Source organism: Coregonus clupeaformis, chromosome 21, assembly GCF_020615455.1.
Source record: "Coregonus clupeaformis isolate EN_2021a chromosome 21, ASM2061545v1, whole genome shotgun sequence".
NCBI classification, from domain to species: Eukaryota; Metazoa; Chordata; class Actinopteri; order Salmoniformes; family Salmonidae; genus Coregonus; species Coregonus clupeaformis.
Genome location: NC_059212.1, coordinates 13782845 through 13795873, shown reverse-complemented (window position 1 = coordinate 13795873; position 13029 = coordinate 13782845). Strand labels below are relative to the sequence as shown.

General features: G+C 41.7%; 1 protein-coding gene across 1 annotated transcript in view; it reads right to left on the bottom strand.

Moving 5' to 3' along the window:
• Positions 1-13029, bottom strand: part of LOC121534953 (cAMP-specific 3',5'-cyclic phosphodiesterase 4B) — a 155096-nt gene that overhangs the window by 90628 nt on the left and 51439 nt on the right. The window contains exon 2 of the mRNA XM_041841588.2: positions 8679-8809. Coding sequence (XP_041697522.1) covers positions 8679-8720 — 42 coding nt within the window. The 5' untranslated portion in view covers positions 8721-8809. The remainder of the gene's footprint in view (positions 1-8678; positions 8810-13029) is intronic.

The following is a 13029-nucleotide window of genomic DNA, read 5'->3' as shown; positions in this document are numbered from 1 at the left end:
GTGTCTTTTATACAGGTAACAAACTGAGATTAGGAGCACTCCCTTTAAGAGTGTGCTCCTAATCTTAGCTCGTTACCTGTATAAAAGACACCTGGGAGACAGAAATCTTTCTGATTGAGAGGGACTTATTTCCCTCATTAAAATGCAAATCAATTGATAACATTTTTGACATGCGTTTTTCTGGATTTTTTTGTTGTTATTCTGTCTGTCACTGTTCAAATAAACCTACCATTAAAATTATAGACTGATCTTTCTTTGTCAGTGGGCAAACGTACAAAATCAGCAGGGGATCAAATACTTTTTTCCCTCACTGTACAGACTAACACAGGGGGAAAGATCGACAGACTAACACCGGGGGAAAGCCATAGAAAGTTGTTTGCAATTTCAATTTAATCCTCCAGAAATGACAGAACAAATAATGCAACAAATATTGTGGTTAAACTCAATATACTAATTGATAAAAAACCTTCTTTAAAAAAAAAGATGTTTAAAAAAGTATAATCTTCGTAAATGATATCATAGGTAGAACTGGTGGAGTTATGTCTTACATGCAGCTAACAAAAACATATGGAAATGGCTGCTCTACCCAAAATTATAACCAAATAATTGCAGCATTACGGCAAAAATGGAAGAGGAAAGTGGAAGGGGGACAAAGTAAGGAACATCAAAGACCATAATTGGTTAAAGAAAATTGTGATAAATAGAAAAGTATACCAGTTTAATTTAAGGACTAAAGGATTGACAGCTTGAAAATGATCGGAGAGGTTGAGGGTAGAGGAAGTGCAGGAGTAAAAACAAACAAAATAGAATTATTGTAAAATTGACTGTCCATAAAAATAGTATGTACAGTTGAAGTCAGAAGTTTACATACACTTAGGTTGGAGTCATTAAAACTTGTTTTTCAACCACTCCAGACATTACTTGTTAACAAACTATAGTTTTGGCAAGTCGGTTAAGACATCTACTTTGTGCATGACACAAGTAAGTTTTCCAACAATTGTTTACAGACAGATTATTTCACTTATAATTCACTGTATGACAATTCCAGTGGGTCAGAAGTTTACATACACTAAGTTGACTGTGCCTTTAAACAGTTTGGATATTCCAGAAAATGATGTCATGGCTTTAGAAGCTTCTGATAGGCTAATTGACATCATTTGAGTCAATTTGGGGTGGACCTGTGGATGTAATTCAAGGCCTACCTTCAAACTCAGTGCCTCTTTGCTTGACATCATGGGAAAATCAAAAGAAATCAGCCAAGACCTCAGAAAAAAGATTGTGGACCTCCACAAGTCTGGTTCATCCTTGGGAGCAATTTCCAAAGGCCTGAAGGTACCACGTTCATCTGTACAAACAATAGTACGCAAGTATAAACACCATTAGACCACGCAGCCGTCATACCGCTCAGGAAGGAGAGGCGTTCTGTCTCCTAGAGATGAACGTACTTTGGTGTGAAAAGTGCAAATCAATCCCAGAACAACAACAAAGGACCTTGTGACGATGCTGGAGGAAACAGGTACAAAAGTATCTATATCCACAGTAAAACGAGTCCTATATCGACATAACCTGAAAGGCCGCTCAGCAAGGAAGAAGCCACTCGTCCAAAACCACCATAAAAAGCCAGACTACGGTTTGCAACTGCACATGGGGACAAAGAACGTACTTTTTGGAGAAATGTCCTCTGGTCTGATGAAACAAAAATAGAACTGTTTGGCCATAATGACCATCGTTATGTTTGGAGGAAAAAGGGGGTCGCTTGCAAGCCGAAGAACACCATCCCAACTGTGAAGCACGGGGGTGGCAGCATCATGCTGTGGGGGTGCTTTGCTGCAGGAGGGACTGGTGCACTTCACAAAATAGATGGCATCATGAGGAAGGAAAATTATGTGGATATATTGAGGCAACATCTCAAGACATCAGTCAGGAAGTTAAAGCTTGGTTGCAAATTACTATTATTCTGACATTTCACATTCTTAAAATAAAGTGGTGATCCTAACTGACCTAAGACAGGGAATTTGTTACTAGGATTAAATGTCAGGGATTGTGAAAAACTGAATTTAAATGTATTTGGCTAAGGTGTATGTAAACTTCCGACTTCAACTGTATATATTTGCGGGGAAAAAACACATGGGGGATTGGAAGTGATTCAGACAATTACATTGATTTGAAGTTACAATCTATCTGCAATATTAAAGCTGATCTACCCCCCCATATATTTTTTTAAAATAATAAAAAAAATTAAATAAAGAAAATACTAAAAAATATACTAAAAACACTGGGGGAAAGATAGACAGACTAACACAGGGGGAAAGAGATAGAGTAACACAGGGGGAAAGATAGAAAGACTAACAACGGGGGAAAGATAGAGAGACTAACACAAGGGGGAAAGATAGAGAGACTAACACAAGGGGAAGCTAGAGAGACTAACACAAGGGGAAGATGGAGAGACTAACACAAGGGGAAGATGGAGAGACTAACACAAGGGGAAGATAGAAAGACTAACAACGGGGGAAGATGGAGAGACTAACACAAGGGGGAAAGATAGAGAGACTAACAACGGGGGAAAGATAGAGAGACTAACACAAGGGGGAAAGATAGAGAGACTAACACAAGGGGAAGCTAGAGAGACTAACACAAGGGGAAGATGGAGAGACTAACACAAGGGGAAGATAGAAAGACTAACACAAGGGGAAGATAGAGAGACTAACACAGGGGGAAGATAGAGAGACTAACACAAGGGGAAGATAGAGAGACTAACACAGGGGGAAGATAGAAAGACTAACACAAGGGGGAAAGATAGAGAGACTAACACAAGGGGAAGATGGAGAGACTAACACAAGGGGAAGATAGAGAGACTAACACAGGGGGAAGATAGAGAGACTAACAAATAAGAGTTAGATCAGAAAGAGAAGACAGGCAGAGAAGGAAGTGAAAATGAGAGAAGTCAACAGGAAGATATAGAGGCAGGCTGAGGGAGGGAGTGAGGGAGGGAGGGAGCGAGAGAGAGAGGGGGAGAGAGAGAGAGACCGATGAGAGAGCAAGAGAGAGCGACAAAGAGAGGGACAGACCGATGAGAGCGCAAGAGAGAGAGCGAGAGACACAAAGAACAGACAGAGGATGGAGATAGAGAACAGCCCCACCTGCTCCCAGTCAGTCCCTGCTGTAACTGACAGAGTAAACACAGCACTGTCTGATTTATCGTTGCTGTCTGCAGTGGGAGAGTGGCAGTCCAACCTAGCAACCCTGAGATGGGCTTTTTCCATTATGTTTCACGTGTCAAATAAGGGCCGACAAAACAGGATATTTCAATGGCAACATGTCAATACGTTACAATGTATTTATGGTGTGATAGGCTTTTTCCTATTGCGTTTCACTTGTGTCACAAAAGTGCCATAACCAGATATTTCAGTGGCAACATGTCAATATGTTATAAACGTATTTATAATGTGTTTTACTGTGTTGTGTATTTATCACATATTGATTAGTTATTTCCAGGAGCCGGACATGTGTAACTCTAATCCGTGATCGATATGCTGTTCTTACTTTGAATTGAAAAAAGGACAGGGAAAAATACCTGTATATCTTTCACTGCATTAGGTTTCAATGATAATTTCAGATAGGGGATGTTCTTTCATCTTTCTGTATTGTGTTTAATCTTCCTTTCAAATAATAAATGATTTCTTTTTTTATCCGAATCTTTGAAAGACATATTGATTAGCATTGGCATATTGTCAAAGCATCAATGAGGTAGTTCATTGTGGTAAAATGTGAATAAACAGATACACAAAAATTGTCATTTTTATAAGAAGATGGTGACAAAAGTTTTACAATCTTGCCAGAAAACTCACCTAGAATCGGCCCTCTGTCAGAATTACTAGTACTAAGATTATATTGTGTGATTTTATATGACCATAAGAAATGTGGACAACGCAATGTGTGTGGATTTGACTGAATTGAGGCCAATGTCTTACTGTGTTAGGCAGTTGAGGAACATAAGGAAATATGCGCTACTGAGTAAATACCGCATGTGTGTTTGACCGAATTGAACCCAATGTCTTAGCTCCTAAATCGTAGACGATTTAGTAACGTAACTAACGGTGGCATAATCACTTAACCAGGCCCCAGGAACAGGATGTGCTGGGCCCATTAACTGCTGTATTATTGACTGCAATAGTTAACATAAGGCTGTTTACATCAATTATTGATAAATGTGTCAAAACTGTATGCTGCTGTGTGAAGGAGCATGTCAGTCATAAATATAACACATATAATAAGTATACAGAATACAGATATAATCATTCCAGTGACACTAAAAGGCTCTGCATGGTCAATCCGACGTCTGCAGTGGCCATACAGCATTTCCTGCTCTACGGCCTCTGCAGAAGTCTGGGCATTCATACTTCTTGCACTTTGCGGAGTAGAGCTGTAGAGCTGTTGTGAGGAAAGTGAGTGTGTTTATTCCTGCCTAGGGCTGTGGCGGTCACGAAAATGTGTCAGCTGGTGATTGTCAAGCAAATAACTGTCGATCTCACGGTAATTGACCGTTAATTAACATAAACACATTTAGCATCTCCTGGCTTCCACACATAGCCTACAAGCCACTGATGCAGACCTTTGGAACATCTACATTTGAAAAAGTCTAATAAATCCATTTAATACAGCCTACACCTTCCCAATAAATTCATTATTTATTTTAGACAGGTCTCAAGAAGCATGATATGAAGATGGTCCTCTGTAGCTCAGCTGGTAGAGCACGGCGCTTGTAACGCCAAGGTAGTGGGTTCGATCCCCGGGACCACCCGTACACAAAAAAATGTATGGACGCATGACTGTAAGTCGCTTTGGATAAAAGCGTCTGCTAAATTTTATTATTATATTATTATTAAGAAAACGTCGTCTATTTCAGAAGAATAGAATAGCATAGCATACTCTGAGTTGTCCTTATGTTTGGTCCTGCTCTTGGTGTGCCAAATGGCTGTGGGCTACACTCGTTCATTTAGCAGACAAGATTTGTTTAGAATTCTGTCACATTATTTTATATTATTTTATAGTATGAAGAATACAATTGAACAAAGCTGAATAAAATATAAATATGTTCTCCAAACGAAATTGAGGGAGTGCGCACATGCGGCTATTCTGTGTTGAGCGGTTAACAAAGAAATAGGTACTCCTATATGCTTAATTTAGAGTTAATGTAACTTTAGTTGTTCTACAAACGTTGGGTTGTATGTTGTGACATCGGGGACGCAACTGCGCGCGTCCTTATCCAATTCCGAGTAGCATATTGAAGATATTGGAAGAACTTGTCCACATTTACTTTTCGTCAGCCAACAAGATGAGTAGGCCTAACGAACAGCAAAAGCACTAGCCTATGTCAATCTACTATCCCCCATAGTACAAAAGTCGACCTATTCTATTCTGTGCGAGAAAAAAATATTCCAAACAGTCTGGGACAGTTGTGGGATCCAATAGATCCCAAATTAATACAACCACTAGCATCAGAAAAACGTTTTTTACGCAATGTGGCTGACGCAACAGATCAGAAAATTTAGCTTAAAATGTTGATAAACTATTAAGCTATTTCTTCACATTATAAGCGCAGCAATGCGCACATGGCATTAGGCTATAAGCGCCAATGTTCCATTAGCAGGAAAACACCATTATCAAAAGTGACCGCAAATGCGATTATGCATGTAATGCTTTTATTATAAAAGTGCATTTTTATGGTGAAATGTATCTTCCCAAAACTTGAAACTCACGCGCTGCTTATGTATGTCAGTTAGGCTCTAAACCCCTTGTAAAGTTGATTAATATGTTAATTTTAAGAAGGTATTTGGCCACTTTAGTTGTGATACAAACCTTATCAAAACATATAGGCCTATGGGCTAGGCTACATGAGGTGTGCGACTATGATTCGAAAAAGTCACACAAAAAAAGGCTGTTTCTTAGGCTGGGCATCATTCACAAGTGATAATATATCATTCATAAGTGATAGGCTAATAGTCACCCATCAGACTATTCTTGATTTAATCTTTACATATACTAAATAATATGTGTGTGAAATTTGTTTTCATTTAGAATGGACCACTATCATGCACCTCTCTTGAAACGTGGGCAGAGTGAAAAAATACATGTAATCTATGCACTTAAAAAGCGAATGGAGGACGCTTTTCCCTTGGTTCATTTTCATGCCAGCCAGGTAGGCTATACTCCTGTTGTAAAGAGAAGCAATGTGCTTAATATTAGGAAAGTAGAGAAATAAATATAGTAGGCCTAGCCTATAGAAAGCTGATGGGATCCTCCTCTTTTTATTAGCCGCCATCACTCTGTTTTCTCCCGCAATTGCATAGCCTATAGAAATGTTGCGCAACATGAGCTTATGGACTCTCATTAAGTGTTTGATTTGATTTTCAAATATATTTGCATTGATGTCAGAGTGATTAGAGGGACAATAGAGTTCTGAGTACCAGGCAGTTAGCAAGTTTGATAGGCTACTAATGACCATTAGCAGCATTAGAGCTTGGAGAAGCCTAATCACCGTGACTAAGCGGTCACGTGGAATTTGACTACATTCATTTTTTAAAAACATTTTTAGTCATTTTAGCAGACACTCTTATCCAGAGCGACTTACAGTTAAGTGAGTGCATACATTTTTTCCCCCATACTGGTCCCCCGTGGGAAACGAACCCACAACCCTGGCGTTGCAAACACCATGCTCTATCAACTGAGCTACACATGACTCGTGACCGCCGGTGTGGTGGTAATATGGTCACCGCAACAGCACTACTCCTGCCCCCACCTATGTCAACCAATCATGTCAATCAGGAACTATATACGGAGCCCTCCGCATTGTTACAATATTTGGGAGGTGCACGGTGATGCGGTACAGAGCTCAATTTGGCCTCCACAAGCCTCCAGAGGCTCCGCAATTGCGTCACACCCTCCGTACGGAGCCTCCGGATCGCATAGCCAGAGCCAGCATAAATTGGCTTGAAGGCTGTATATAAAATCCCATTTTCAGGACCCTGTCTTTCAAAGATAATTCGTAGAAATCAAAATAACTTCACAGATCTTCATTGTAAAGGGTTTAAACACTGTTTACCATGCTTGTTCAATGAACCATAAACAATTAATGAACATGCACCTGTGGAACGGTCGTTAAGACTTACAGCTTACAGACGGTAGGCAATTAAGGTCACAGTTATGAAAACGTAGGACACTAAAGAGGCCTTTCTACTGACTCTGAAAAAAACCAAAAGAAAGATGCCCAGGATCAATGCTCATCTGCGTGAACGTGCCTTAGGCATGCTGCAAGGAGGCATGAGGACTGCAGATGTGGCCAGGGAAATAAATTGCAATGTCCGTACTGTGAGACGCCTAAGACAGCACTACAGGGAGACAGGACGGACAGCTTTCTCTCTTTCTAAAGCTCCCTTCCTGTCACCCTCTCTCCATATCTCCGTCCCCCCCCACACACCCCCACCCCCACTTCCTCTCTCTTCCTCCCCCTCCCCCTTTCTCCTTTTCTAAAGCTCCCTTCCTGTCACCCTCTCTCCTACCCCCCCTCCCCCCACCCCTCCCCCTTCCTCCATTCCGCTCTTTCTCTGCCCTGTCGGACACCCCTCTGTTTCTGGACGGTCATCTGCTCATGAGCTGGAGCACACCCAGAGAACATTATTTAGTGGAGAGGTGCTGACTAACAGTGAATAAACTGTAAGCTATAAAAACAAATAACTGAAGAAGGCACAGTGATGCCGAAACGTTGGTGGTTTCTTACCCAATAAATTACTGGGAGTTTATACATAGAGTGTGCGACTCTCTTTATTTGTTTTTACGACTTAAGTATTTATTAAATGCTTATGTACTGCTTAAGAGTGTGTTATGAAGTCCTCATTTAGGTACTCTTCATATGATGTGTTTGGCTACCGATAAGGGTGGATGGGAGGACTTACTGTACTAGCTAGCTAAAACAACCACACTGAGTTTTGTTGCCATTTGAGAGGGAAACTAATGCCATTTCACGCAGTGGGGTAAATGATTATCCAAGTAATGAATAGATATAACACTACATTGTTGCCTTGCCAAATGATGACTAGTAAGCAAAGGCAAACTGCTAAACAACCTGAATGGAAAGATACTGTCAAAACAAGGTGTGAATAATAAGTGAGGTGTTGCAGTCTCTCTAGACAGACAGTCTAGAGGGTAGTTTGACAGCTAATGTTAGCGTTTCAAGCTTACAACCACTAACTGGGTCTAATGCGACGTTCATGTAATGTCGGAAAATCAGAAACTCAGACATTTCCGACTTGGTTACTGGTTGTAGAAAGATGATACCCAAGTTTCCCACTTGGGAGGTATCAGACTCAACCAATAGGAAGCTCTACGCAAATAACTTACGTTCATTTTAACTCGGAGGACCCGAGTTTCCGACATGACGTGAACGCGGCATAACATTTGCCTAGCTATCCGAGTCTGCACTGTGTCCGCATCTCTCATGTTTTCCTACCCAAACTCGTGATTTGTTGGGAGAATTGTCTATCTGAAGAGTACACCCCACCCCCAAAATGTTTTTTCTCCCCTTTCGAAGTGGCCAAGAAAATCCGACATGATTCCCAGACCTAGTGCTGTTGCCCTAGGTCTGGGATTTCAGAGACTAGCGATATAGCTAATGCACTCACATCGCCTGGGGTCACCGCTAACACACTCCTGCTCTTCTTCATCCTCGGTCACCACGTCAGTCAGACACTTTCTCTCTTCTTTCACACACTTCTCCTCTATCCCTCCTTCACTGGAGCCTCCACCAGCACACCTAGCAATGGAGAGGAAGAGAGGGATGGATTGAGAAAAAAGCATGAGAATTAAATTAGATAATCACACACTGTCATCGGTTTGAGCATGGCACAGACATTTTGTGGAATATTCTCTGTTGGATAATTGGAGTGGGTTCAGCTGACAGAGAATTACGCATTCTAATGACGAACAGTGATAGAGTGAGGGAAAAAAGTATTTGATCCCCTGCTGATTTTGTACGTTTGCCCACTGACAAAGACATGATCAGTCTATAATTTTAATGGTAGGTTTATTTGAACAGTGAGAGACAGAATAACAAACAAAAAATCCAGAAAAACGCATGTCAAAAATGTTATAAATTGATTTGCATTTTAATGAGGGAAATAAGTATTTGACCCCTCTGCAAAACATGACTTAGTACTTGGTGGCAAAACCCTTGTTGGCAATCACAGAGGTCAGACGTTTCTTGTAGTTGGCCACCAGGTTAGCGCACATCTCAGGAGGGATTTTGTCCCACTCCTCTTTGCAGATCTTCTCCAAGTCATTATGGTTTCGAGCCTGACGTTTGGCAACTCGAACCTTCAGCTCCCTCCACAGATTTTCTATGGAATTAAGGTCTGGAGACTGGCTAGGCCACTCCAGGACCTTAAGGTGCTTCTTCTTGAGCCACTCCTTTGTTGCCTTGGCCGTGTGTTTTGGGTCATTGTCATGCTTGAATACCCATCCACGACCCATTTTCAATGCCCTGGCTGAGGGAAGGAGGTTCTCAACCAAGATTTGACGGTACATGGCCCCGTCCATCGTCCCTTTGATGCGGTGAAGTTGTCCTGTCCCCTTAGCAGAAAAACACCCCCAAAGCATAATGTTTCCACCTCCATGTTTGACGGTGGGGATGGTGTTCTTGGGGTCATAGGCAGCAGTCCTCCTCCTCCAAACACGGCGAGTTGAGTTGATGCCAAAGAGCTCCATTTTGGTCTCATCTGACCACAACACTTTCACCCAGTTCTCCTCTGAATCATTCAGATGTTCATTGGCAAACTTCAGACGGGCCTGTATATGTGCTTTCTTGAGCAGGGGGACCTTGCGGACGCTGCAGGATTTCAGTCCTTCATGGCGTAGTGTGTTACCAATTGTTTTCTTGGTGACTATGGTTCCAGCTGCCTTGAGATCATTGACAAGATCCTCCCGTGTAGTTCTGTGCTGATTCCTCACCGTTCTCATGATCATTGCAACTCCACGAGGTGAGATCTTGCATGGAGCCCCAGGCCGAGGGAGATTGACAGTCCTTTTGTGTTTTTTCCATTTGCGAATAATCGCACCAACTGTTGTCACCTTCTCACCAAGCTGCTTGGCGATGGTCTTGTAGCCCATTCCAGCCTTGTGTAGGTCTACAATCTTGTCCCTGACATCCTTGGAGAGCTCTTTGGTCTTGGCCATGGTGGAGAGTTTGGAATCTGATTGATTGATTGCTTCTGTGGACAGGTGTATTTTATACAGGTAACAAGCTGAGATTAGGAGCACTCCCTTTAAGAGTGTGCTCCTAATCTCAGCTCATTACCTGTATAAAAGACACCTGGGAGCCAGAAATCTTTCTGATTGAGAGGGGGTCAAATACTTATTTCCCTCATTAAAAGGCAAATAAATGTATAACATTTTTGACATGGGTTTTTCTGGATTTTTTTGTTGTTATTCTGTCTCTCACTGTTCAAATAACCCTACCATTAAAATTATAGACTGATCATTTTATTGTCAGTGGGCAAACATACAAAATCAGCAGGGGATCAAATACTTTTTTCCCTCACTGTAAGTGTTATCACAGATTCAGTGATGACGTTATCATAAGTAGCAGGGAGACTTCCGACCCAAAGATAGTACGAAGCAAGAGGCTACTCTTCTAGGAATTTGATGTCGCCGGCTATCATATTGCTTGAGACTAGAGTGAACACCAGAGCACATGCACAAATGCTTTACAGCAGGTATGGGCAACTTTGATGGGAGTGGTGGCCACAAAAAATCTGATCTCATCGTGAGGGGCCGGAGAGGCTTGTGGGTCTGCGTACCCACATCAATACCCACTAATGCAGTGAGAGCCAGCCCTTTTGGGGGCCCTAAGCGAAATTTGGTCAGTTACCCATCCCTGCTTTACAGTATCTCTGAATTAGATCTGCCTCTTGCATCTCTCTATAATAGCTTTGGCAGCACTGCTGTTTATGGTCAGAATCATTAGAAAATAATAGTGTTAATGATTAATTGAAGTAGGTTTAAGTTTTAAAAATAGAGCCATTTAATCGAGCCATAGCTATCGATTTTGTACAGTAACACATTCTGCCTGAAGGTCTTGTACTGTACAGTACATCCGGTCTGTACTGTCTGTTCTACATGATGTCAGCTGGGGGCTGCGAAAGAGCTCAATAATAATCAGGAATGGTTGGGCCATCTTTGTGACAACAGGACCCAGTCAATATCTGACACCATTATGGATTTTTGAGTGACAAGGAGAATTTGTGTCATAGTGATGAAGCTTACAAAAAGTCTATAAAGTAAGTTGGTTTGACTGCTACTCCAAGGCTATTGTTGGAAACAGAACTGACAGGGGCTCTGATAGGGGCACAGTATGGTGTAAGCATTAGCAACCTGTGGGGTTTGCCTTTTCAAATATCAAACCATAGTTGGGTATCTGCTCTATAATGTATGAATTGAGTTTTGTGTGTGTCAGGAATAGATTATGGGTTTTGGGGTGAGTATGTCCTCCTTTTCAGCATTTTATTAATAAGCACATTCTATGTCCAATATGAATTGCACTCGGGCAAACCTCATACAAGCAGTTTATTTTTACTGCATTCAATGCTACACTACACAGTGTACTTGAAAAAACATCTTAGACAAATATTTTCCAAATGCCAAGCCGTCATGTTTCCCTCCCAAAAAATATCCCCTATTTTCTTCTCTTCAACTCCAAAAGGTTATGCTACAAATAATCACGAATGATCATCCGATGGTCTATGAATAAAACCTACGGGCAAAATCTACATAAACAACAACCAGACAAGGATAGAGAGGATCGCAAAATGTTAAATGTCAATGCCATTTGGTAGACGAATGGCCAGATCCTCATCCTCTATCGTTTTTTAAGGGACTAGGCGCAGATCATTCCTCTCCAGAGAAAGATTGTTAAAAATGTCAAGCTGACCTGAACGAGAACAGGCTCTGGGGCTTGCTGCATCCTCCTCCTTTAACAGTTTTATAGGATAACTCCTGGGTTTGGTTCTCAGTGTAATAAGTAGCCCTGGGGATTTACCCTGAGTTCTGACATGACATAAAGATGCCACTCTGGCTGAGGTTAATGGCTTACTCTGAGAAAGTGTATCTATCGTTGATGTTTATTTTAGGACTGTCTCACTAACCAGGTTACCATTTCATGTGGATGAATGACCTGATGCATAAAAAAAGTCACGACAGGCCATATGGAAAAATGTGTCGGTAAAATTTCACAACTTCGCCAAAACAAAATACACTAAACAAGGTGGGATATTTTGGGGGTCAGTGAAATACTTTATGCGACAATTGCAGTGCGGGCAACACTCCAGTCCAGTTGGTGGCGGTAATGAACCTTTAAAGTTGGTTGCCAACCGCCATATAAAATCCAAAGAAGATACATCATGGGCAAGAAACATTGTTTTTAATAAAATCAATTATAATAGTAGCAAGCTATCAAAGTTGACCTCCGGTCCCCTTCATCTTCGCGCTCTCCTCAAACTGAACAGAACATAGGTTCTAGGCTAGTCCTGCCGCAAGATAGGATGGCACCTTTCAAACAGTCAGTTCGTCAGATTTCTGCCCCGGTCAACTGTAAGGGCTGTTATTGTGAAGTGTAAACGTCTAGGAGCAACAACGGCTCAGCCGCGAAATGGTAGGCCACAAGCTCACATAATGGGACCGCCGAGTGCTGAAGCACGTAAAAATCGTCTGTCCTCGGTTGCAACTCTCCCAACTGAGTTCCAAACTGCCTCTGGAAGCAACGTCAGCACAAGAACTGTTCGTCGGGAGCTTCATGAAATGGGTTTCCATGGCTGAGCAGCCGCATACAAGTCTAAGATCACCATGCGCAATGCCAAGTGTCGGCTGGAGTGGTGTAAAACTTGCCGCCAATGGACTCTGGAGCAGTGGAATGATGTGTGTGTGTGAGTGGCATTCTCTGGAATGATTAATCACGCTTCACTATCTGGCAGTCTGACGGAC